Below are 26311 nucleotides of genomic sequence, written 5' to 3' on the forward strand. Positions count from 1 at the left end.
CTGCTAGACCATGCCTCAATTATGGCAAGGTAATGAACCTTTTTTTCTCAGGTCAGAAATCAGTATTTTCTGGGACGTTTTGTTGGTTGTTTTAAGATTTATGAAGCTTACTGTGCTGGTTTGGTCCAGGACAGAGTTCATTTTCTTCACAGTATACTATGTTTTGGACTTGTGCTGAAAACAATGTTGGCAGCAGAGATGTTTTTGTCGCTGCTGAGCAGTGCTTACACAGCATCAAGGCCTTTTCTGCCTCTCCCACCACCCCACTGCCGGGGAGGAATGCGTAAGCAGCTGTGTGGGGGCTCAGTTCCCAGATATGGTTAAACCAGGACAGACCTTTTTCACACCCAGCATGGGGCTCAAGGGGTTTGAGATAACCAACTTGATTGGAATGTGCTAGATTAAATTTATAGCTGCTATTGCTGTTCAGCTATTAATCAACAAGCTCCCGTGCTTACCATGAGGCTTGCTTGCCTTATTGCCTCTTAAAGTCCAGGGCTCATCAGTGGCTGTTTTTTACTTTCACCACTTGCTGTACTGCTTATCTTACTCTGCTGTTCCTGGGAACATTTTGATAACAGCAATGGCCCCATGCCTAGGCTGGCAGATGGCCGGGGCACCACTGCTGCTTCTGTGCTGCTGTACTGGACAGGCTGGAACTCCAGTGGGAAATCTAGGCAAAGGGACTATGACCTACGGATGACTCCATGTGGGAGCAGGACACCCCAAAGCATCTATGGCTGTAGATAAGCCTGTAACAGAGGAGGTATATCTCCGAGGGTCTGTGCCACAGCAGGTATACCTCTGAAGGGATTGTGGCCCAAGGATAAGACCATGCTGGAGAAGGTCTTGTATTGAGACCTTCAAAGCATCTGTATCTGTGGATAAGTCCATGCTAGAGCACCTCAAAGGATGCAGCCACAGGAAAGCCCACAACAGGGCAAGCCCACGCCAAAGGGGCTGCAGCCATGGGTAAAGTCACATTGGAGGAGGTTTGCTTCTGAAGGGAGTGTGGCTGTGAGTAAAGTCACACTGTAGCTAGAACTTGAATTTCAGGTACAAGGGAAACGTTGTCATCGAGTAGGATGTCTCTGCACATATCTTGTCTATCACCCTGCATCGCTCTGGCTATTCTTTCAATCTTCAGTGTCCAAAGCAGAAAAGCTTTCCTTCCCCTCTTTCAAATCCCTTTATGTATAATTATACAAATTATTATACCATCTAAAAGGAAGCATCTCTGTTTGTACTTTAAGTAACTCAAAAATAATACAAGAAAATCTCCATCATGAAAACAGTGCCTCGATCTTACTTGTTTTTAAAGGGCCTCAGTAACTCATAGAATCATAGAATCACTAGATTGGAAGGGACTCACTGGGTCATCGAGTCCAACCATTCCTAACATTCTCTAAGCCATGCCCCTCAGCACCTCATCCACCCATCCCTTAAACACCTCCAGGGAAGATGACTCCATCCCCTCCCTGGGCAGCCTCTGCCAGTGTCCAATGACCCATTCGGTGAAATTTTTTTTCCTGATATCCAGCCTGAACCTCCCCTGGCACAGCTTGAGGCCATTCTCCCTTGTCCTGTCCCCTGTCACTTGGGAGAAGAGCCCAGCTCCCTCCTCTCCACAACCTTCTTCCAGGTAGTTGTAGAGAGCAACAAGATCTCCCCTCAGCCTCCTCTACTCCAGGCTAAACAACCTCAGGTCCCTCAGCTGCTCCTCATAAGTCTTGTTCTCCAGACCCTTCACCAGCTTTGTTGCTCTTCTCTGGACACGCTCCAGAGCCTCAACATCCTTCTTGTGGTGAGGGGCCCAGAACTGAACACAGTATTCGAGGTGTGGTCTCACCAGTGCCGAGTACAGAGGGAGAATAACCTCCCTGGACCTGCTGGTGACCCCATTTCTGATCCAAGCTAAGATGCCATTGGCCTTCTTGGCCATCTGGGCACACTGCTGGCTCATGTTCAGTCGCTGTCAACCAACACCCCCAGGTCCTTCTCCTCCAGGCAGCTTTCTAGTCACTCTTCCCCCAGTCCGTAGCACTGCATAGGGTTGTTGTGCCCCAAGTGCAGGACCCGGCATTTGGCCTCGTTAAACCTCATGCCATTGGCCTTGGCCCAGCGGTCCAGCCTGTTCAGATCCCTTTGCAGAGCCTCCCTACCCTCCAGCAGATCCACACTTCCACCCAGCTTAGTGTCATCCGCAAACTTGCTGAGGGTGCACTCAATGCCTTCATCCAGGTCATTGATAAAGACATTGAACAGAGTCGGACCCAGTACTGAGCCCTGGGGAACCCCACTTGTGACTGGCCTCCAGCTGGAGTTAACTCCATTGACCACCACTCTCTGGGCCCGGCCATCCAACCAGTTTTCAACCCAGGAGAGTGTGCGCCTGTCCAGGCCAGAGGCTGACAGTTTCTGAAGCAGAATGCTGTGAGAAACTGTGTCAAAGGCTTTGCTGAAGTCCAAGAAGACTACATCCACAGCCTTTCCCTCATCCAGTAGTCAAGTCACTCTGTCATAGAAGGCGATCAGGTTAGTTTGGCAAGATCTGCCTTTCATGAACCCGTGTTGACTGGGCCTGATCACCCGGTTCTCTTGCATGGGCTTCATGATAGCACTCAAGATTACCTGTTCCATGACTTTCCCCGGCACTGAGGTCAGACTGACAGGCCTGTAGTTCCCCAGATCCTCCCCGCAACCCTTCTTGTAGATGGGCACATCAGCCAGCCTCCAGTCTAGTGGAACTTCCCCAGTCAGCCAGGACCACTGGAAGATGATGGAAAGGGGTTTGGAAAGGACATCTGCCCACTCCTTTAACACTCTTGGGTGGATCCCATCCAGCCCCATAGACTTGTGGGAGTCTAGCTGGGCAAGCAAGTCTCTCACTGCCTCCTCTTGGATCATGGGAGCCTTATTCTGCTCCTCTAACTCCTAGGTTTGTACACAGGGGGAACAACTTCCCTTACTACTAAAGACTGAGGCAAAGAAGGCTTTAAGTACCTCAGCCTCATCTTCATCCCTTGTCACTATTGTTCCTTCTGCATCCAATAGGGACTGAATATTCTCCCTAGTCCTCCTTTTCTTGTTAATGTATTCGTAGAAAGATTTTTTAGTGCTACCCTTGCAGCCTGGGTCTTAGATCTTTTACAGTGCTATGTAAGTCATCATCTTATTCCTGGTTTAAACTTTTCCAAAGTTAGCATTAGGGATAGGTTCAGGTTATTACAGACAGTGATATTGATGAGCGAAAGCAGACAAGGGGGGTTGGGAGTATTCATTAGATCTTGGCGTTGTTCGCCTTGAAGACCTTGGAGGTTGACAATGAAGGAGCCAGCTAGCAGCAGTTTACTGATAAGTGGGCATTGGAATGCAGAAAGCTGCTGCATTTGGTTCAGGAGTTTGAAAACAGCCAGAGGAGACTGCGTCTGCACAAAGTTCAAGAAGTAAAATACTATCCCAAGGAAGATTTCCTACTTCATCCCTAAGACCCCAGCCCACGACCACCAGGAGTCACTATGCAGGCGCAAGACTGGAGTGAACTTTCCAGAACTAATTATAATACGAAGCGGGGAAAGGTTATGAATCTGTAGTAGGCGCTTATAACTATGCATGTCTTTCCACTGTAAGTAGCTGCTTGTTAAGTTATATGGTGTGCAAGGTAGGAGGAGAACCCCCTTGCACCCCAGCGCTGGAAATAAACATACCTGCTTTATAACTCATTTTGGGTTATAGGGTTTGATTCCACAAATCAATATCAAACACGAAAGACATACTTGATGTATGCCCTTAAGCAAAGAATTCAGATCTGCAGAAGAAATATTGACTCAGAACAGTTTTCAACGCAAATATATTATAGACTCCAATCTCTCCCCTCTTCCAGTCTTTAAATGTTCTCCCTATGAATAATGGTCTCAATTTTTGTCCTTTCACTAAGAGAAAGGAGAATCACTTCCACTGGAGCCTACAGCCAGCTTAAGTGAATTGCTATGTGGTACACAGGAACTTACAAGACACTTTCACCCACTGAAGACCAACATCTGAAGGTCTCCAAAGTCTGCACCTTTGAGATGGCTTATGGAAATAATTTGGCTAGCACGAAAAGCTTGAGAGAATATCTAGATCTAGAAGTATGCCTTCAGCTCCAACTTCATTAACTGGGAGAGATGGCTTCACCTGTTATAAAAGCACAAGATGCCCGGCCAGAAAGCCAGAAAGTTGTTTGCACACTCTTCTTTCATCCCAGCATTCTGCATAATCTGACTGCGAAAAAATACACATTAGGGCCATCTTATAACTTTTTCCTCTAAATTTGTAGCACATTCAAGTACAACAGGCCCACCATGCTTTTAGCTTCTCTCAAGCTGCAGTTAGAAATAAATTTATCAATTATGCTTATCTTACATGCTTTGCAAAGTTATGTGCAAAGAAACACATGCTTGCACAGTCAGATTCCAACCAACCAGTTAATAAGCACATGTTGTGTATATAAACTTCATATAAACCTCATTATAGACATGTTGAGCTGATCAGTGCCCATGTCTCCTGGAGCACAGCAAGTACTGTTTTGGGGCTAGAGGGACACTGTGTTTCTAGACAGTATTTTGCTAATACTAATAAAACTACAGTGAAACTAAAAGTTAGAGGATTCATGGCTTTTTTAAGCCTAGAGAAATCCATTGCCTCCGGGCTTCTAATTTCTGTTCTTTTTAAACAAGGAAAGATAAAAGCGTCCTTGGCTGATACACTATTCCCTGTAGTCACAGGGTAATGACACACTGAGTTCCTTAGCACCGGCTCTTATCCTCCATTTCACATAGATGAAGCAATGAAACCCATTACAGATGCCTGCACTGTGCATGATGTACCAAAGGCAAACATCGCTACACCACAGCTGTCAGGTTGTGGGAGTGAGAAGCCGTAATATATGCCGTTACCATGGTGCCACCCGCTGCCAGAACATGACAAAGAGGATGAATTATCTGATGTACAGTGAAGTAATTTTACTCAGCATGCCAAAAGATTTTTTTCCTATATGAATCTCTTAAGTTCTCCTTAAAGAAATTCAGGTAAGGATTTAAAGTGATTCTCATAACCAGAACGCTGTCAAAGATGCTTTACAGAGTGATAACCAACTAAAATGTACCTGCACTGTGTAGTAGATTACAATCCAGACTTCCCCGTCACAGACAGAAGTTCTACTTAAAACTGTTTGTTATGTTTTGGTTTACTTGCTTGAACAGTTTATGCTTTCTGCAAAGATTTTAAATATTTGGGATTCTAAATCTGTGGCTGTGACGAAAATGAATGCTTGCTTGGTGGCATTGGTGGCAAGTCTCTCACCGCCTCCTCTTGGATCATGGGAGCCTCATTCTGCTCCTCTAACTCCTGGGTTTGTACACAGAGGAAACAACTTCCCTTACTACTAAAGCCTGAGGCAAAGAAGGCATTAAGTACCTCAGCCTCATCTTCATCCCTTGTCACTGTTTTTCCTTCTGCATCCAATAGGGACTGAATATTCTCCCTAGTCCTCCTTTCTTGTTAATGTATTTGTAGAGATATTTTTTTGTTATCTTTCAGACTTAGCCGATTTGATTTCTAGTTGGGCCTTAGCCCTCCTGATTTTTTCCCTGCACAATCTCACTTCCTCACTGTAGTCCACCCAAGACACCTGTCCCTTTTTCCAAAGTTCATAGACATTCCTCTTCTTTTTGATGTTTTTTGATGTGTTTTTGATATCAATGACTATTTTTACCTGCACAGCTGCAGAACAAGCAGCCACGTGATGGCACTGTGTAAGCAGTTTCTGTGCCTCAATTACAGGCTTGCACTGATTTCTGCAAGCTTGTTTGAACTGGTTAAGACAAAGTCAAAGGAACATGCATTTCTTCGTTTTCTTTTGTAGTAACTACAGCTTAACTCCTGTGGCTGGTTGACTATACTCAAGTTTCAACCTCAGCTGAGACTTCCACATCACTTTACTTAAAATGCAATGAAGGATGAGCTCAAACCTGCAATCTCTATGCAGTTTCCTTAACTATGTCTTTGGTCCTGTTTAGTTTGATATTTGTCTGAACACTAAGGTTAAAGCCAAGATAAAAAAAAACTGGAGACAAGACTTGGAAATCTATCATGACCACACAACTGGATCAGCAGTTCCTAACTATTTAATATGGTTCAACAACAGTGAATTGCAGTCTTGCTTAGAAGCCTACCCAGGCTCTGCTTTATTTGCTCAGATAGCCTCCTTCTCAAAGCACTATTTACTATCTATAGCTTAGGTCTATTGAAATTACACAAGTCCAGTATTATACAGTATAGATTAGCCTTTATTAAAATACAGAACTTTAACTCAATTACAATTTCAACTCAATAAATGCGTTTTCTGAAGCTTCTAGGGAAGAGATGGCATGTCAATAATGATGTCGTCCAGGGTAGCACAGAAGTCAGCAGATGATCGTAGCAAGTCTGAAAGTTAGAAACAGAGCAAATTTCTCATGAAACACAGATTTTGTGCTCTAACATAAGCGAGCTGCTGGTGGTTAGCATAAACCTCTTGAATGACTAAGGGTATTATAGTTTGATTGTGGAAGCCAATTCACCTAACTGACCAGTTAGCAGCACACACTGCAAGTGATCGCTCAGTAACATCACTTGGAGACCACCACCTGTACTAGTAGGGCTGATAGATTAACTTCAGCTTCACTGTACACCAAAAGCTGTTTAATACCCTTGCACTATTTTGGTAGTTATGACAGCAGTGGCAGTTCATTACTGCCACTGACTAGCTTCCCTCTCAAACCATTAATGAGCACTGCATGTACTGAAACTCACGCTAAGCTTCTACTTACTAGACTTCCATAGACTCTCTTCCATATCCACAGGTGAAGGAACCAGGCTTACATATTCATCATATGTCCTTTCAAATATGTGGGCAACACCCCGCAGGTTGAGATTGCTTATTTTGAGATCTTCAGGAAGTTCAAAACACTCACCATCTGTTGAGAAAAACGCATTGTAGCTTAAAAACATATAGTAGCTTGAGAAGCTGAAAGTTCTCCTAGACTAAATTAAGCAGAAGCAAGTCCACAACACTGTCCAATGGTCCCCTCTTATGGGGTATTTATTTGCTGTTACATCTTAGTTGTCCATGAAATCCCATAGACTAACACCAGAAGAGCAGACTACATAACTGCTGGTGTAAATCGGGCGCTTCTAACAATTTCTTTCCAACTACACTAAGTCAACTTCTAGCACAGCATATATGTTTCACCAATAATTAAGCAGCCCTTTGTACAGCTTTTGCACTCATTCACGTTAACAAAATGGTTTAAGGACACTTCAAAGGACTGAGATAGCCCCTTACAGATATTCCAACAACAGCTTCAGAAGTTTCATCTCCAACTACTACGTCCTACAGCAGTAGGAATAGCTTCAATTACAAATTACCATCTTCCCATTCTTAAGAGAAGTCTACTCTTCAGTACTGTTTAAGTACTCCTTTGAATACTGGCAGTTTAGTTGCCATTGAATGAATTTAGAGGCTATAGTATGGTTACCTGGAACTACAATAATGGACTCAGACTACTACATATCTAGAGCACAGCTACTGCTACTAGGAACACAAACAAGAGCGAGATGGTATTTCAGAAGTAGCAAGCAACCTACCTTTGAGAAAAGACTCCAGTGAAATGCAATGCTAGCTTGTTTGCCACAATAGCGTGGCCACAGTCTTATAGCAATGTCACTCATGAAAGCCTGATTGTTCATTTTAATAGTTACAACAATAGTCCTTACCTCGAGGGTCATAAGGAAACATATTTTCTCTTTCTGGACAGTCTTCAGCCAGTGCATTGCTGCTTTCTAATCCAGCAGTCTTTTCTGGAATCTTAAAAAGAGAAAGTCTCTTTATCTGAGCTACTATAGCTCCCTATTGCAGTACCTTTGTGATGGTTTTCCTACAGACAAGAATGCCACCAATACAGTCCTCAGTTGCACCTGAATCCAAGATCTTCAATGCAAATAAACTGGAGATAGGCAGGTGGTTTAGTCAAGTTTATGTAGCACAGTACTATACTCAGTGGCAACCAATAACTGTGCTACAACACTTAGGCTTATAATATTAAGCTCCTGATACTTAACATACAAACAAGACAGTAACTTAGACTATTTTCTCCAGAGACATTTCTTCACCATTAGACACTCCCTAAGCTGTTTTACCTACGTAGGTGTACTGTCTTTGGCTAGGAGAGTTATTTTTCTTCCCGGTAGCTGAAGTGTTTTGGATTCATGATGAAAACACTGTTGATAACACACAGCTGTTTTGGTCTTTCCTGAGCACTGTTTACACCACACCAAGGCCTTTTCTGCTTCTCACAACCTGACCAGCAAACAGGCTGAGGGTGGGCAAGAAGTTGGGAAGGGGCACAGCCAGGACAGTTGACCCCAACTGACCAAAGAGATATCCCCCACCGTATGTGATGCTCAGCAATGAGAATGGGTGGGAAGTTTGCCATGGCTGCCATTGCTGAGGGACTATCAAGACAGACAGACAGTGGTGAAAAACTGGTTTTCCTTGAAGTTTAATTATTAAACTGTTTCAACCTCAACCCCTAAGTCTTCTCAATTTTACCCTTCTAACTCTCTCCCCTGTCCCACTCAGAGGGGAGAGAGCAAGCAGCTGTGGGACACTTAGCTGCCTGCCAGGGTTAAGCCACAACAGTAGGTAAACTATGCATTTGCATTCCCCTTGTAGAAGTGCATGTACTCACTTTCTTTGCAGCAGAACACTGACTTTTCTGTCCTGTCTTTTCCATCACACTCACAGCTCCAGTTCTATTCACATTTCCAAGAACCTTTCTGGCAGACCCACATGTGGCTAGAGGTGTAGTGATTGTTTTCTTAGGAAGTGGAGTGTTAACTCTAGTTCTTTCAGCTAGGACTTTTGCTGGAGAGTTGAGGAAAGAAAAAAGCTAACTTTAGCACCACATCAACTCTAAAGCTTGCTTCAATACATGCACATGCTAGAAAGCTACTGGTTGTAATCACTGTTTACCAATCATAAGTCAGGAGCACAAGCCCCATATCTATTACATAAGCAGAGTTATTTTCATTTTTATAGCAACTGATAGACTTAACAGAATTGGTTAGGTAAGTAGATATAAACTATTGTTACTCAGTTTTGAACAGTAAAACATAATTTACACACTTGATCGCCTACTGGCTTAGGGTAGCATATACGCACAAGATCCTGAAGGGAGTCTGCGCTGATTCTTAGTAGCACTGACTTCATCATTCTCATCATAAATATAGACTGTTGGCATCTTCAGGTTGACGAGACCCCTCTGGAAAGCCCATACAGGAAAAGAGGAAATCACTCTTGTCACTTCTTCCACCATCACACACTTCTTAAACAAACCATAATAAGGCAATACAGCTGCCATGTGCTGGTCCCTAGAGGAGCAGGAACAGACCTAAAAGACTATGAAATGGTGTTAAATGTATCTACAAACCCTTATGTTTGAAGGTCAAGCATAGTGCATGAGGTAGGATCACAGTCCAAATGGAGCTTGTGTGAGCTTGGGAAAGTAGCAAGCTCCCCCTAGCAATCCTGCACAGAGGGACCTGGACAAGCTGGAGAAGTGGGCCTGTGCAAACCTCGTGAGGTTCAACAAGGCTTGTTCAGCCTGGAGAAGAGAAGGCTCTGAGGAGACCTTATAGGGACCTTACAGTACCTCAAGGGAGCTACAAGAAAGCTGAGGAGGGAATGTTTACAAAGGCTCATAGTGATAGGACCAGGGGCAATGGGTATAAACTGGAGAGGGGCAGATCAGATTTAGACTAGACATAAGGAAGCATTTCTTCAGGATGAGAGTGATGAGGCACTGGCAGAGGTTGCCCAGGGAAGCTGTGGCTGCCCCATCCCTGGAGGTGTTCAAGGCCAGGTTGGATGGGGCCTTGGGCAGCCTCATCTAGTGGGAGGTGTCCCTGCCCATGACAGGGGGTTGGAACTAGATGATCTTTAAGGTCTCTTCCAACCTGAACTATTCTATGACCTAACACCTCTGGTTCTCCTTGTCTCCTCTTCAGCCCAAGAGGAGACCACATCTCCTTGCCCAGCATCCCAGCTCAGCTTGCAGCACTTGAACAACCAAGAATAACACCAGTTGTTTTGCCAGCAGAGACACTTTGTCACCAGAAAAAAAACCGCGCAAGGACACCCCATAGTTACTGATGGCCTCACTGCTGGTCCAGCCCACACGGCCAAGGGCAGCACCCGCACAGGCGACTACAATGTCCCTTCCCAGGGCAGGGGGGTTGGAACTGGGTGATCTTTAAGGTCCCTTCAAACCCAAACTATCCTATGACTCCTTGCGCAAGAGGAGCCTGCAGAAAAAGTGGTTCCTAACCGGCATAGCTTGAAGTGAGCAAGAAGGCTAATAGCATCTTGGCTTGGATCAGAAATGGCGTGACCAGCAGCTCCAGAGAGGTTACTCCTCCTGTACTCGGCGCTGGTGAGACCGCACCCCAAATCCTGTGTTCAGTTCTGACCCCTCACCACAAGAAGGATGTTGAGGCTCTGGAGCGTGTCCAGAGAAGAGCAACGAAGCTGGTGAGGGGGCTGGAGAACAAGTCTGACGAGGAGCGGTTGAGGGAACTGGGGTTGTTTAGCCTGGAGAAGAGGAGGCTGAGGGGAGACCTTATTGCTCTCTACAACTACCTGAAAGGAGGTTGTGGAGAGGAGGGAACTGGGCTCTTCTCCCAAGTGACAGAGGACAGGACAAGGGGGAATGGCCTCAAGCTCTGCCAGGGGAGGTCCTGCCCGGACACCAGAAAAAAACTTTTCACAGAAAGGTTCATCGGGCGCTGGCAGAGGCTGCCCAGGGAGGCAGTGGAGTCCCCATCCCCAGAGGTATTTAAAAGACGGGTGGATGCGATGCTCCGGGGCATGGTTTAGTGGCAGATAGGAATGGTTGGACGCCATGATCCTGAAAACCTTTCCCAACCTAGTGATTCTGTGAAATCAAAAGCTCCCGCCCGAGACCAAAGTACGGCACGCAGCCACCGCCCCCAGCGCTATCCCAGACCCAGGGCTCACCTCGGGGGTGGGGGCAGGACCGGGACGGGATGAAGGCAAGGAAGAACCCACAGAGACACGCATCTTTCCCAGCACAGCCGCAGCACTGTTACGCTCTGCCGCCCGCGGCTTTTAAGATATTTGCGCTGCGCCCATTGGCTGATTCGACTGACATGCGGCAGTGGATTGGCTGCTTTGACTGACGCGCGGCAGCCGATTGGCTCAGTGGCCCCGCCTCTCGCTCCGTGGCTCCGCCCCCCGCTGGCTAGAGGGCGGGGCCGGGCCTTGCGCGTGACGGCGCGCAGCGCATTCTGGGGGCGACGCGCGGTGCATTGTGGTGCGGCGGCGCGGTCTGGTGGGTGAGGGGCAGTGGGGCTGGGGTGGCGGAGGGGGGACCGGGACCGGCTGCCTGAGCGAGGTTGTCGCCGCCGAGCAGCTGTGTTCTGCCCTGGGAAGTGCTGGGCCCCGCTCCCTTTCGATCGCTATCGGCGCCGGAGGCCCTTAGGCCCAGGTGTGCGCGGTGCGTCGGCCCCGCCGGGTGCGGGGGGGTCCTGGCGGTCCAGGGCTCGGCAGCGCCTGTCCTGCCGCTAGTGCGGGGCTGCTGCCGTCTGTGCCCCACACCTGCCGTGGGGGGTTAGCGAGCAGGGGCAGTAGTGGTGTAATTTGGGTTTTCAGGGCCTGGCACCGCCTGTTCTGCCGCCAGTGCGGGGCTGTTGCTCTCATCATCGCGCGTCATAGGGACTAGAGAAGAGGGACGTTACTAGGATCGTTTGTTATTAGGGCTTGGCGCCTCCTGTCCTGCCGCTGGTGTGGAGCTGCTGCTCTCCACCCCCATTAGATATTGTAGGGGCTAGAGAAGAGGAACGGTACTGGGATATTTTGGTTTTTTTCAGGTACCGGTAATGCATGTCCAGCTGCTGATGTGGAGCTGGGACTGCCTGTCTCCTCAGTGCATCCTGGGATTAGAAGAAAGGAGTGTTACTGGGATAGTTTGTTTTCAGGGCCTGGCAGTGCGTGTCCTGCTGCTTGTGCAGAGCTGCTGGACCCCCGCCCCCATCACACATCGCAGGAGTTAGAGAAGAGGAGCATTACTGGGATCATTTGCTTTCAGGGCCTGGCAGTGCATGTCCTGCCACTGGTGTGGAGCTGCTGCTCTCCATCCCCATCATACCTTATAGAGGCTAGAAAAGAGGAATGTTACTGGCATATTTTGTTTCTTCAGGGCCAGTCAGTGCCTGTCCAGCTGCTGATGCGAAGCTTCTGCTGACTATCTCCATCGCACATCATAGGGGTTAGAGAAGAAGAAGGTCACTGGGATCACTTGTTTTTTCAGCACTGGTGCTTGTTTTTATGGAGAGAAATACATCAGGAATGTGTTACTAATTTAACTGAATGATATGCCACCACATTATACGATCATAAAATACCCAGTGGAAGGGAGCACAAGGATCATCAAGTCCAACCTTTCTTGACAAAAAAGGTTGTTGAAGAACTGTGCTGTCAAGGGCTGCTGTTATTCAAGTATTTATTTTTTCTTTTTTTTTTTTTCCCCCCCTATTACAGGAGAAAAAACAAAATGGCATCAGCGACGGTAACAAACACTGCTCCTTCAGGAGGATCAAATGATGTGAGCCTGGAGGAACCAAAGAAGATGACCAGGGAAGACTGGAGGAAAAAGAAGGAATTAGAAGAACAAAGAAAACTAGGAAATGCACCTGCTGAGGTGGATGAAGAAGGAAAGTAAGTTTTATTAAAGCTATGATTATTCTAGAGCTACCAGTTATTTCTCCCTGTTGTAATACAGAATAATTATGAGAGTGATTGTGATTTCTACATGTGCTATAATAGAAGCAGATGGTTGAACTTTGTGAATTTGATTCCAGTCATCTCAGAAAACAGATATGTAGGTTCAGTGTTACTCTCCTGTGACAGTGCTGCTAAAAAGTCCCATCTGTACAACTACTTAGAAGTCATATTTCAAAAGTGACTAAAACATAGTACTGGGGAACTTTACTGCGTACCTTATCTGTTCCCTTTCTCTTGCTTCTACAAGGCTCATTGTCTCTGAGAAGACAAACGTTACTACTTTTATACTTAGTAGCATTGCATAGAATAAGGTATTTGATTTGGAATCGGGACTTAAGGTGAATTAGGCTGCATCAAAATCTCACTGAAAGTTTGGTTTTATCTAGTTACATTAGAGGTTATTTTGCAACACACTGTAACAACTTCATTATTTTATTATCACTTCTGAAGCACTAAACTTTGTTGTGAGAGTTATTTCTTTAGGCTAAATCGTGGATTTTTTTCCGCTATGCTACATATTTATTACACAACATCTTTTACAGAGATATCAATCCTCATATTCCTCAGTACATATCCTCAGTACCGTGGTACATTGATCCTTCTAAAAGACCCACACTAAAGCATCAGAGACCTCAACCAGAGAAGCAGAAAAAGTATAGCTCCTCTGGAGAATGGTACAAACGAGGAGTTCAAGAGGTATGCAAAATGTTTTTGTCATAAATGAAAGATTCGGTTTGATTCTGTGAGGAAATAATTTCTGGTTACATGTTTTTGAGGGGAGATAGGAACTGGGCATTCTTATTTAGCAGGGAAGTTGCAGTGTTTGGTAATAATCCAAGTATGTGTTCTGGGTTTAGGTAGACCATGCACAGCTTAGTTGTGTTGAAACAATGAATTAGTTATTGGGAACACGTATATGAATCTTACCACAAGTTTGTACAACAGCATCTTTTTTGTTGTTTAGCATGCTGTAGCAACTAGATATCGTAAAGGAGCTTGTGAGAACTGTGGTGCATTGACACACAAAAAGAAAGACTGCATGGAGGTAATCCTTATTTTTGTTGATCTTTTAATGGTTTTGAAAACAATGGGAATTCTAATCTCTGTGAAAGATACATGGACAACAGTTAGAAATTTGTAGGGTTTGGAGTCAGTTGCCCTACTTTAAAATAATGAAATTAATTACTTGCATTTATTTACGATTCACAAGATTGTAGTGCTGAATTTAAGTGGCTTTAGAGGAGCACAACTGGTACTATTTTTAAAAAGATGTTTGAGTGAGTAGCATACTTCCATCTAATGGACTGATCCAACCAGTTATTTTCCTTCCAGAGACCTAGGAAAGTTGGAGCAAAATACACAGGTATGAATATTGCACCAGATGAACATGTGCAGCCTAAACTGATGTTTGATTATGATGGAAAGCGAGATCGTTGGAATGGTTATAACCCAGAAGAGCACATGAAGATCGTAGAGGAATACTCCAAGGTTGATTTGGTATGTAGGTGCTATGATTTACTGGGGAAAGTGTCACGGTTTGGCTTGGCTGGGGGGAGAAACATTTGTGCGCTGTTAACACTAGACCTTGTGCAGCATTCATAATGAAAAAGCAAGAAGGATTCTGTGTTTGATAGCAAACTTTGCTTAAACTGAAAATTCAGATAAAGAGTGGCAGCTGAGTATGGGTCTGCACAACAAAAGAAGTGCCTTTTCAGATTGCTGACTTTTTAACAGAGAAGCCTTAGAACTTATTACCCAAGATGCAGATAGAATTACATGCTAAATGTGGTCTAATTGGTATCTATAAATGTCTAATGGGAGAGTTTAAAGACAGAGCCAGATTCTTCTCAGTAGTGTTTAGTGACAGGACAAGAAGCAGTGGGCAAAACTGTTCAGTGGTTCTATAATGTCAAACACATACAAAAATTCCCTGCATGCTGCTTTGAAATTTCACTTGAGATGGTAGAAGTTGGTGCATCCTGGATGAACTATAAATTCTTGCCATAACAGTCATGAAGTACCTTAAGCTGTGATGTTCCTAACTAGATTATGAGGACACAATAATGTGTCCTTAACCACTATTGAACTGAAGTAAGCTGTCTCTTTCTTAAATTAAGATGCACGTAGTAATGGTATAGCTGCATAAGCACTAGTAAACTCTTCTGTTTAACAGTATAATATAAATTATTAAAATGTCTAGTGAATGTGTATCGTCTTTTCCTTGACACTCAAAAAGCATTGTAATAGAGAACAGGAGCTCTAGGCCGCTGCTTTATTACAAGCAACCAGAGAATTAAACTTCCAGTTTTTTTAGTAATAAGGAATACATTTCAAATGACAGCAGTCAGAAGACATGCTTATGATAAGTATTACTACACACTTGCTATTAAAAAGAAATATTAAAATATGCACTTTCATGATACACAGGCCAAACGTACACTGAAAGCCCAGAAGCTTCAGGAAGAGTTAGCATCAGGAAAGCTGGAGCAAGTGGTAAGTGAACTAAGCTCTAATTTAGTTTTGTTTAGGACGAAAAAAGATGTAACAGGTTACTTCTGCTCTTTGATACTTTTATTCTTTATATGTGATCTGCTATGTTTTTTTATGCCCTTCAGTAATTTAAATATTTTTCCTTACACCAGAATATTCTGTGTCACATCCAAGAATTTGAAGCATCTCCTCTCAGATGGGAGTGGCTTTGTTTTTTCCATTATGGGAAAAAAATGTGTGATTATTCTTGCTAAAATTAATGATGCGAATTTTCAGTCAGAAAAACTTGTTTTCCGTGTAGTAGTTTTCTTTATGTACTGGAATGCTTTTTTTGTATTTAAAGATTGTTCTATCTGACTAATGTTGAGGTAGTGACTGTTACATGACTGCGAATTATTTTAGCAATGCTTAGTATAAATTGGAGTAGGAAGGTATAGGAAGGTATTTCCTTTATCCTAGAACCAAACTTGTTTCTTCTTCAGTAATTTTATGACTATTTGCAGTATCTCTGTGGTCATTCGAAGGCTGAGCATATGTGTTTCGCTCTGCCTTATAACTGCAGTTTGCATCTTTAACTTCTACAAGCTCACTTTATAGACAGTGCTTTTGATAAACTTTGATATGAAAATATAATTTTAAAAGGCAATTTTAATAATATTCTAAATTTATCAAACGGGGAAAAACTAGATAGATACTTCTACTGATCAGAAGTAGATTTTTTAATCAACGTGGTAAGAAAACACCAAGAAAAACCTGTATACACATGTGCCTTGGTTTTCCAGAGGTTGTTCCCTTGCGTTTTGTCACTAGATGGCAGACTTGATGACAGACTGAACTTAATAGCCAAGCCAGCACAAACTACAACGTTCTGACCTTCCCGGTAGAAAAGATTCTTTCTCTTTTTGATGCTGTTTTTCACCACAAGGCAATATTGTTGGCTTCCGTGTACTTATTATTTACAAAACAGAGTGGAAGGAAGTAAATTATATTTGAAATGTAAGAATCACCTCTGATGGAGAGGACCCAAACTGATGCAAATTTGGATAGTCGGTGCTCCCCAATTTGCTCATCAGTTTTCTAGCACTCACAGTTGTTTCCATCTTTACTGCTGCAAGTATTCTTGAGTTAGAGGTTAAGCAGGGGATAAAATAAATTTCAGCCATGTTTCTCCAGATTAAATTATGGTTACTGATTCATGTTCAGCATTCCTGTCAGTCCTAACTAAATACTTGCTTACATATCTTTCTAATTATTTTTGTAAGCTTTCAGAGTTGAATTTTGTTATATTTGCATGATATGAAATACTCTAGTTTAAACCATTAGAGTAAAAAGTCATAACAAGCTCTAAATAACAGTGACAGTTCTAGAATTTGCTCTTCTTGCAAAGGCTTGGAAAATTAGTTGGGAATACCACGAGAAGGTCTCCAACGTGTCTAATAGAGACATTTATAAGCTCTGTCCTAGAACATTTTATACCATAGATAAATTGTATTTTGTATCCAGCATGAAGCTCTGCTTCAATTGCTCTTTATCTCTCTGCCATTTTTCTTCTCTCCACTATCTTGTCTTCTCTGCTGATGTGCTCTTTGTTTGCTGCAGAACTCCCCAAGACACCAATGGGGAGAAGAGGAACCAAATTCACAGACAGTAAGATTATTACCCACTGCATCACACCATGGGCAGAAAACAGGGCCAGTAGTTAGTGGAACAGTGAAACACAGGTGGCCTAAGAGTTTGACTGTTGGGTTCATGCCATTGGCTGCCTGTTCTTTTGGGCAGAGGTTGTTGGATTTCATGTCAGGGAATGGGGGGGGTAATTTTAGTTCCTATGTGTTATCAGTCCTTCGAGATGCAAGCAAATGACTAGTTTTCAATATGTGTTATACTTTACTCAAGATACCTTAATATCATCATAGTTTTATTTTTGTAACTGTTCCTGTGTGAGGGAGTGGAAATCCTTTAACAGGAGTACTTCTGAAAACTTGACTATTAGATTAGCATGACAGCACACTTAAGCCCAGGTAAACAGTGCTATACTACAGAGATTGTAGCATTTTTAAAGAAACCACTCACATCAGATTCTTGTACTTGTCTCAAGAGTGAATGTCCTCTTTAATTAGAAGTTTATCATCTCCCTCAGGAAAGAGATCATAATAGTGAAGATGAAGATGAAGATAAATATGCAGATGACATTGATATGCCTGGGCAGAACTTTGACTCTAAAAGACGTATCACAGTTCGAAATCTACGTATTCGGGAAGATATTGCAAAAGTGAGTACAGAATTCTTTACAGATATTCTTTTGGATTTATGAGAGTTAATTTCAATACATTGTACGCTCAGTTATTAATGAGTTTGTGTATGGGTCTTGGGGTTTGGAAGTTAAGATCTGTTCTCATTTCTCCAGATGTTATGACTTCCTCAAAGTCATCCTTTTACACAGATATACATTTTTAAAATGTTTAAGCTAGGGGACACAGTAGTAACTTAAGTTCTTTTAAAATCATAAATATCCAATATTTTGTATGTTTTCTTCTTTTCCTAGTACTTGAGGAATCTAGATCCAAACTCTGCTTATTATGATCCCAAAACCAGAGCGATGAGGGAGAACCCCTATGCCAATACAGGCAAGAATCCAGATGAGTAAGTTAAAACAGCGTCATGCTTGCATATCCAGTAAAACTGTCAAAAATAAGATGAATCATTTTGTATTTTTTTAATGTCTATGTCCTTTTACTAATGAACCTCTAGTCAGTTATGGAGAGAAGCAGTAGTAAACATGGGAGAAACCTGTTTTATTTAGTAGCACTTTTTGTTTTAGTATATCAAAGTTGTAATTTAGCGAAACTGGCCCTTAATTTTCAGGGATACGTGAACCATGGCTTAAAATAATGACCTGTAGAACGCGTAGAACACTGCTGCCATTAGAGGGGATACCTGTAAACAATAATGGTATTTATGTAAAGTATTTCTGTAACCAAATCTTAAACTTTGTCCTGGGTTGGGACGCATTCATCACTGGAGACTAGCATGGAGTACCCGTGGTACCTAACTAAATGCCTGAATTGGGAGCTAAAGCTTGTCATATATTAGTGGAGCATGCATAGAAAAGGTCTGAAACCTTTGGCATCGTCTAGATAGACAACTTAATTAAAGAATGCCATAGGCTGGCTTTTGGCTGCACATAAGGCTGTCTCACTTAAAACCCGAGTGACGCACTTGGGCCATGACCCTGCCGTGACCTGTGTAGTGCTGCAGATGTACAGGGAAGACAGGCGGTGAGTAGAAACATTTACTTAGAGTACAGTAATTGGATTAGCTCGCTGCCTGAAATAGAATGGCAGTGGCTAAATGCTAGCAAATACTGCTCTTTCCACCTCTCCTTGCCCCCAGCTAGAATAGTGACAGTTCTTTTCAGATGCAGATGCTTTCACTTCTGTCTAGAGTCATAATTTGACCTTTATTGATTCTGTGTCTCTGCCATGACATTACAGACAGTTTTTCAGAGTGTCTTTGGGGAGATGAGAAGAGTGGGAAACTAGATTGTAAACATTATTTAATTTTCAACCTGTGTTTTATATAATTATTGTGGATCTCTTCAAGGGGTGTTTAAAAGGTAACTGAGAGTAGTAAAGCTATTAGCAGGCTTTTCCTCAGCTGAATGCAGCTGAGCAGGAGGAGAGATTCACAAATCCAAAAGCTGAGAATTACTATGCTTGAGTATCACCTATCATTGACACATATTTATTGTGCGGATAGAACCAAGTTTGACTCATGGTGCTTGCTGTCCCAGACAGAGCTCCAGGTCTGTGTTATGTTTCCATGTAAACATAGGCATTGAGGATTCTGAGTTGCTTTCTCATACTTTCATGACACTGTGGGGAGCCCAGACTTTCATGTATTGAGTTGAATGCTCCTTCATCTCACTCGGTTCTTAACTCTCAGGGCACAAAGGAAAATTTCTACTTTCCTGCTGGTGTTCTGTGGTTTAATTCGAAAGGAAATAATGTTTCTTAAATGATAAGAATCATATTGTTCTTTTCTCAGAGTCGGTTATGCAGGTGATAACTTTGTTCGCTACACTGGAGACACCATTTCAATGGCACAGACTCAGTGTAAGTGGGTTTTGATTTTTTTTTTTTATTTTTTTTAAGGAAATGGACTTAAAAGACTTGAGTTACCAATGCATCTTTCTTGCAAAAGAGAAATAAATCTTTTTCAAATGAGCCTTTCTTTCAAATTACTAGAGAATTGAAGATTGTAATTTGAATGCCTGTGTCAGTTTTAGAATAAATATTGAATGAAACTTCTTGTGTACACAGTGTTTGCTTGGGAGGCTTATGACAAAGGCTCTGAAGTTCATCTTCAAGCAGACCCTACAAAATTAGAGCTACTTTATAAATCCTTCAAAGTGAAAAAAGAAGATTTCAAGGCACAGCAGAAAGAAAGCATCCTTGAGAAGGTAATACACATTTGGTTTTATTTAATAAGAATACTATTGAGTTTGAAGTCTGTGTCTTGGGGAACAAGTAAGATTACTAATGCTATGTGAAAATGTATTGGCTGTTCTCAGCAGCTTAGATTTATAAAAAGATTTTTATCTCTATGCATACTATTTCATCAGTTGGAATCATTATATTATTCAATATAGGAACCTTTGAAGATCTGCTGGTATTTCATTGGATTATTGGGAGCTTTTCCCTTAACTGTCAGAATTTCTCCAAAGAAAAATTTGACAGCAGTATGTAGGAGGAGTGGGAATTTAGATTGATTTTTTTTTTTTTTTTTAAATTATTTAAGTGGTTGAAAAAAAAATATTTTACTGTTTAAAAGTGGTGGCTTTTGTAAAATACCCAAGCAACTGTCTCCCAAAATTATTTTTAAATTTTTCTTTTCTCTTAAATGTGAAAAGCAGAAGTTACAGACTCAAGTTTTGCGTGGAGTCTTTTAGGTATTTTGCTACCGATTTCTCAGACAACCGATAGAGAACTAAATAATCCATTTAGATTCTAACCATGTCAACAATCAGGTTTGGAGGGGGACAGGAAGTACTGCTCTGGTTATACCAGAGCCTTTGTTTTGATCTTAAAAGTTTTCCTGCTTGGAGTAAGGAATGCCTCTTTATCATTCAGGCATTAAAACAAAATAAACTCAACAACCACTGACCAAAAGCTACCACAATAGCCATAGGAGGAGATGTATTTCTCTCTTAACTATTCAGTAAAGACTAAACTGTCTCCATCCACTTCTTTTGTGTCTTCTTCAGAAGGTACTGCATGTCATAGTTTTGAAATGTATGCTTAATTACATGAAAGGTGGAGTTTTTAGCAAAACTGTCATTTTTCTTTGTGTTTTAGTATGGAGGACAAGAACATCTGGATACCCCACCAGCTGAACTGCTGTTAGCTCAAACAGAAGATTATGTGGAGTACTCTAGGCATGGAACAGTCATCAAAGGACAAGAGAAAGCTATTGCATGCTCTAAATATGAAGAGGATGTAAAGATCAACAACCATACCGTAAGCCCTGGCTTATGTAAAAATTATTAAAGAATTAGATTCCTTCCTATTGGAAAGGAGTGAGGTGTGGTAGGAAACAGTACAGTGTTTTACAAGTAATACAGCAAATAAATTTCTCCTGCCCCGGTAGTAACACTCTCCCTTTTTTAGTAAGAAGGAATTGATGTGAATTTGTGAGTTGTGATGGTAATATTAAGCTGAAGGGGAAGTTACTGTGTTCCTCTTTGACTTTGAATATGAGTTGGCCACATCCTGTTGCTTTTCTCTTTTTTGAAACTGTACCTGTAAGGCTGAAGTAAAATTGCAGAAATGTTTCTCATAACTTTCCTTTCTGGAGTGTTTGAATAATTTACTTATCAGGATGTGACCTCAGGAATAAAGTGCCACTTGCCTCTTACAGGGGTATCATTACGGACATAACTGCTCTGGCGTTTTCTCTTGCAGTGCATTTGGGGTTCATACTGGAAAGAAGGCAAGTGGGGTTACAAATGCTGCCACTCATTTGTCAAGTACTCGTACTGTACAGGAGAAGCAGGGAAAGAAATTGCTGTAAGTATTGTCTTATTTAATCACTTGGAAAGAGTTAAAAAGCATTCATCTTCCTACCTAAGTTTTAAACTGGTTTGGTTTGGTTTTTTTCAGTTTTGGGGTTTTTGTAGTTTTGTTTCTTTGTCCCTCCTCTTTCAAATGTGCGTAGTAAATGGGTATCCTTCCTGTTGTGTAGAGTGCTGAAGCGAGCTTACTGGAGGAGCAGCCCAGGGAAGAAGAACACCTGACAAAACCCAAAACACTGATGGAGGTAGGCTGTTTCCCTTTCTGAGGAAAGCACGTTTTTTTTTTCACCAGCATTTTAAGAGATGGAAAGATGTGTATAACTACAAAATTATGCAAGTTGTAATTTATTAGATAATTAACATCTCTATTGAAAGTTAAGCTCTCAACTAGCATTAATTAGATGCTTGGGATTTAATGGCTTGGACATTACTAATGTTTACAAGTTGAATCTTAACCATAGCTGTTTTCCACCTTACAGATCCACCAAGAGAAGCAGAAAGAGAAGAAAAAGAAGAAGCACAAGAAGAGCTCAAATTCAGATAGCGAGGGTGAAGAGAAAAAGAAGCAAGAAAAACTTAAAAAGGTGCACTATATTCTTCAGTGGTTTTGTGGCAAAAAGACCTTGAAACATATTTTACAACAATGTCAGTTTTATGAAGCCTGTAATGCAGTTCCTGTCGTATTCTGTGGGATGTTCTTTGCTAATTCTGAGCTAAAGCAAATTTAAAATGCTGTTAAATGTTCTAAAGTACATTCCCTATTTCTCAGGCAAATATGCAATAAATATTTAGTTTTGTAAGGCTTAAGTTTAGAAAACTTAGAACACTTCCTTTCTACGCACCTATCACAGCTGTAGACCTATAAAAGACATTGCAGGATACAATTATTTGGGTATTGAAGGAGGGTGGAGAGATGGAGGGTATTTTGGTATTGAAGGAGGGTGCAGGCACTGTCAAAGCTTAACTTAGCACTTTTTATCCCAGACTTGGGCCCAGGAAAGCCATCCACCAAGGCTGCTGCTGAACAGCCCTTCCTCAAGCACAGCAGTCTGCCTCTGGGACCGAGGTTAAACTATGGTTAATCAAAACATTTCACAAATGGAACTTCTTTCCAATAGCAAGAAGGAGCAACAGTGGTAGTCTGAGGGATGTGATAACATGTATTTCAAAAAGCATTCAAAAAAGAAAAGCACACTGACTGCAGATAAAATAACCTAAACCAACCAAACAAAACCACCATCTAACAAATCCAAACCCCTAAGATCACATCCTTGCTTATCTGCTTTTGTACTTGCTGGATCATGACTACATTTTTCGTAAAGCCAAGGAGTTTCTTACTCGATTTTGGCAATTGGAAAGAGATGGAAGTATCTTGTTTGCTAAATATCATTTTACTATCATTTTATGTTAAACACTAAAAAATAGCATTAAATTAAGTGTGCTGTAGGTGGGCCAGACAGACGTGCACTGCTTGTCCCACCCTTCTGTCTGCTGCTTGTTCTTTATACTAGACTCTAACACAAACTTGCATTGATTGGTTTTGTTTAACTTTCATTGTGGGTTTTTTTCCCCTTTGCTTTTATTTTAGGCTCTAAATGCAGAAGAGGCTCGTCTTCTCCAAGTTAAAGAAATCATGCAATTAGATGAGAGAAAGAGGCCATACAACAGCCAATATGAAACCAGGGAGCCAACAGAAGAGGAAATGGAAGCCTATAGAATGAAACGTCAGAGGCCTGATGATCCCATGGCCTCTTTTCTTGGACAGTAGTCCCAGTGAAAATCATTCCAACGCATGAGACTTTTTTTCATACTTGTTTACAACTCTGTAGACGCTTCCCTTCCGTGTGTCTAATAAGTGCCAGAAATGGCAGAGACATCGTTGCACCAAAGAAGTTGGTGAAAACGTCTTTCAACAAACATAAGCAGCCCAATACTTAGAGCAATTTTATATTTGTGTATGTATGCATATACAGTCACAAATATGTACACACATATGTATGAAATTCTATGTATATATATTACATACACGTACTGTAAATTCTTTATTGGAACAGAAAAGATCTGCTACTGGCTGGAATTCTAGGTTTGCTTGGCCAAGTAATGTATGCATAAAGTCACGATACGCCCAGTAACAGTGACTAACCAAAAGAAATGGTCAGCAGGTGTCACTGCTAATACAGAACAGAAATTGTTGAAAAAGAAATACAGCTACTGGAGACTCTTTAAAGGGCATTCATTGCCCTCACATGGCTTAGAAAGGAGAAACAGCTTCTTTCTTGATCACGTTGTAGTAAGTATTTTGGAAATGTAAAAATGGATTGCTTTGTACAGTTTTGTTTAAATTAATATAAAAGTCTAAATGCTGTCCTTTTTAACAAAGAGGTTAGGAAAAGCTAACTGTGGAGCTTTTAAATTTTAATTCTGTTTCTGCAGAAACATACAAATTTCAGTTGCAAAGCTCCCAGTTCTTTGGTTTTCTGTTTGATAGCAGTTTTCATCTTACCTTTAAAACTTCTAGAACACTGTCATGTGTAATACCAAGTGTCGGCCTCTAATGCTCTGATAATATGAAGCACCATCTGCTTTTTGTTTGGCAATATTAATCCTTAAACAGGGAACTTTCCCTTTTAACTATTAAAAGTTGAAGAAATGGGTGAAAACTTCACAGCACACCTTTGGAATTGGGATGCTGGAGAATTATTTCTGTTAAGGCTTAAACCATCTTATTAAATTGGCTTTTATAACCACATTTAATGAGGTTATATTAATGGTAGGATAAGAAAGACTGTAATCCTGTTTTTTCTTCTTAACCTGATTACAGTTTCCACTTTGTAAAGAATAAAGGAAATTAAAATTACTGGAAAAAATGAAACAGTGTGTTGTGGCTGTAACGTGTACCTGTAAAGCTAGTTTTTTCCTTATATTAGTTTTTTCTGTGTCCTTCCACTTTGTTACAGAAATGCTAATTCTGAATGCAGACTTTGTCATAAATCCGACTGTAGACTTCTGTTTTATAAAACTTCATTTTAAAATCCTTCTAACACTTGCAAAATACATAACTGACTGGTGAATAAAAGATGTGGGTGTGGAATTGTTAATAAAACCAAGTATCAGGAAGGAAAAACTTTAAAGAGTAGAAATTGGGTTTCGCAGAACTTTCTTTTATGTTTTCACAAACTGTTGATTTAAACAGAGGGAGGAAAATATTAGGGATATAGTTTTCCTTTTGCTATACTAGTGACTCACATTTTAGGTTTCTGCATCAGCTCATGTCTTGACCTTTCTAGGTAATGGATAATTTCAAGGGAAAGCTGCTCCTTTCCACAAGTAATTATGTACAATGAACATGCATCTACGTGTCATGGGTGTGATTTCACAGCTGATTTGAGGGTTGGGTTCCAACGATGCTCTGGTGTAATCTGAATGCAAAAACTGTCTTTGGATCATTTTTCTCGATTAGCTGACTAAACAATTGCTCTTCTCAGGGCTGTAACGGGAAGCCGTGGCCAGCACACCTCCAGCTGCAGAGGGAGCAGCTGCTCTTGTTTTGGTCAGTGCCAAGATCAGTTTGAGGGAAGATGAGATGGCAGAAGGGTTTTGTGTTCTTTGAGCTATTTCCATACCTTTCCAAAAGTAGCTGGAGACTTGGTTCTTTCTAGAGTAAAGCAGACAGTCAGAAATAACCCTGGAAAAGAGCAGTTTGGAATGAAGAACAAATTTAATTGTCAGTCGAGGCAGTGTGTAACGCTTAGATTTGAACTCTGGTTTAGTGAGTTATTTTTCTTACATTCAAGAGAAAAATGAGGAGAGAGTTAAAGGTGGGTGTATTTTAGAAGCCAATGTAAATAATTCCAGTGCTAGAGGGGGATATGGTTATTACAAATAAACATATTGAATTCCACCTTAGGCAGGCTCAGGTGGATGGATTTGCTTTTCAACACCTGAAGACTGACTACCTTACTTTCCAGCACACCTTGTTTCATCTGCTAAGAGAGAGCCTTTAGGGACCAAGGGACCAGTTTCCCTGATGAGGCAGAAAGGCACCTCCAGCAATTAGTGGTGTTTTCCTCAAAATATAGTTCCTTGAGATTGTGAATGACACATAATAGATCTCATCTGGATCAGTCTCAACAGTTAAAGCATAAATAAAGCTTAAAACATGTTGTCCTATTTATATCATAAAGGTTAAATGTTAAAGAACATTGTGGATCTCATCATGAGGATTAATTCTCCTCCATCTGCTTCCCCTTGGATTTGGCATGCAACATGACCGTGTATCAAAAGACTGCTTGCTATTGCACAAGAAGAATTTTTTCCTTTCCAAGACACATTTGAAACAAATTTGGAGGCCAGCTTGGACAAGAAATGAATGTACAATAGAAACCAGCATTCTCTAGCAGAGGCAGCTGAAGTCGAGAACTGTTTTTTGCATGCACAAAGATGGGAGGTGAGAGGGAATTCCTTCAGTCTGGGAACAGTCTGGTAACAGACGAGTAAAATTCTCCAATCATAATGCAAGACGGACCCTCCCAGCACAGTCAGTCCCTCTTCAACATTTGCTGCAATTGCTTCCTTTCCCATCCTGCTGAGCGCTGTCTGAGGCACACTGGGGTTGCAAACTGTGCCCCAGCCAGCTGAAGATGTTTGCATTTTTAAAACACACAGATAAAGCAGTCCCCTTTATTTTCTGTTGAGAACTCTAACCCTATGTGTTACCTTTGAAGGCGTTTCAGAAGGTAGTTCTTCTAATCTCTTCCCATTTCTTTGTAATTTGATCTTTATGGCTTTTCTGAGTGGGTTAATGGAAGAGGTGCACAGTTCTATGCGACTGTAATTGTCTTTGGCTGCTGAGTGATCAGAAAAAA

The 26311-nt window shown here is 41.7% G+C and overlaps 2 protein-coding genes and 1 long non-coding RNA gene across 6 annotated transcripts; 1 reads left to right on the forward strand and 2 right to left on the reverse strand.

Annotated features, from left to right (window-relative positions):
- Positions 1–6307: 6307 nt before the first annotated feature.
- PTTG1 (PTTG1 regulator of sister chromatid separation, securin) lies at positions 6308–11248 on the reverse strand. Of its 2 annotated transcripts, none has more exons than XM_054079561.1 (6): positions 11099–11178; positions 9245–9453; positions 8772–8947; positions 7798–7888; positions 6852–6998; positions 6308–6468 (listed from the first exon to the last, which is right to left on the reverse strand). In XM_054079561.1, exons 2-6 carry the CDS (start codon positions 9441–9443, stop codon positions 6395–6397), a joined length of 687 nt encoding a protein of 228 aa, XP_053935536.1. In that variant the 5' UTR covers positions 9444–9453; positions 11099–11178; the 3' UTR covers positions 6308–6394. The 2 variants fall into 2 exon arrangements, with proteins under 2 accessions (XP_053935536.1, XP_053935537.1); XM_054079562.1 differs by having other exon boundaries at positions 6309–6468; positions 9245–9344; positions 11099–11248.
- An 86-nt stretch (positions 11249–11334) lies between these two features.
- Positions 11335–24453, forward strand: SLU7 (SLU7 homolog, splicing factor). Of its 3 annotated transcripts, none has more exons than XM_054079430.1 (16): positions 11335–11432; positions 12641–12817; positions 13426–13579; positions 13848–13928; positions 14216–14380; positions 15311–15376; positions 16973–17020; positions 17514–17645; positions 17919–18016; positions 19421–19488; positions 19696–19835; positions 20731–20892; positions 21337–21441; positions 21617–21691; positions 21926–22030; positions 23035–24449. In XM_054079430.1, the coding sequence occupies exons 2-16, from the start codon at positions 12654–12656 to the stop codon at positions 23212–23214; spliced, it is 1743 nt and encodes a 580-aa protein (XP_053935405.1). In that variant the 5' UTR covers positions 11335–11432; positions 12641–12653; the 3' UTR covers positions 23215–24449. The 3 variants fall into 3 exon arrangements, with proteins under 3 accessions (XP_053935405.1, XP_053935408.1, XP_053935406.1); XM_054079431.1 differs by lacking the exon at positions 11335–11432 and adding an exon at positions 11469–11588; XM_054079433.1 differs by lacking the exon at positions 16973–17020 and having other exon boundaries at positions 23035–24453.
- On the reverse strand, positions 23937–26294 carry LOC128853590 (uncharacterized). Its single transcript, XR_008452201.1, has 2 exons — positions 26163–26294; positions 23937–25131 (listed from the first exon to the last, which is right to left on the reverse strand). It is a non-coding gene; the product is annotated as an uncharacterized LOC128853590 (long non-coding RNA).
- Positions 26295–26311: the final 17 nt, after the last annotated feature.

This window comes from Cuculus canorus, chromosome 14, assembly GCF_017976375.1.
Source record: "Cuculus canorus isolate bCucCan1 chromosome 14, bCucCan1.pri, whole genome shotgun sequence".
Lineage (NCBI taxonomy): Eukaryota > Metazoa > Chordata > Aves > Cuculiformes > Cuculidae > Cuculus > Cuculus canorus.

What these genes read in the sequence shown, in the direction of transcription:
- PTTG1 (XM_054079561.1), bottom strand. Translation starts at nt 9,443, where the DNA reads ATGGCAGCTGTATTGCCTTATTATGGTTTGTTTAAGAAGTGTGTGATG. An exon ending in CAGACTCCCTTCAGGATCTT is followed by an intron (nt 8,948 to 9,244) that starts GTGCGTATATGC and finishes TCAACTCTCCAG; the next exon opens with CAAAAGTCCTAGCTGAAAGA. An exon ending in AGAGAGTCTATGGAAGTCTA is followed by an intron (nt 6,469 to 6,851) that starts GTAAGTAGAAGC and finishes TCTAACTTTCAG; the next exon opens with ACTTGCTACGATCATCTGCT.
- SLU7 (XM_054079430.1), top strand. Translation starts at nt 12,654, where the DNA reads ATGGCATCAGCGACGGTAACAAACACTGCTCCTTCAGGAGGATCAAAT. An exon ending in CAGGAAAGCTGGAGCAAGTG is followed by an intron (nt 15,377 to 16,972) that starts GTAAGTGAACTA and finishes TGTTTGCTGCAG; the next exon opens with AACTCCCCAAGACACCAATG. An exon ending in ACAGGCAAGAATCCAGATGA is followed by an intron (nt 18,017 to 19,420) that starts GTAAGTTAAAAC and finishes TTCTTTTCTCAG; the next exon opens with AGTCGGTTATGCAGGTGATA.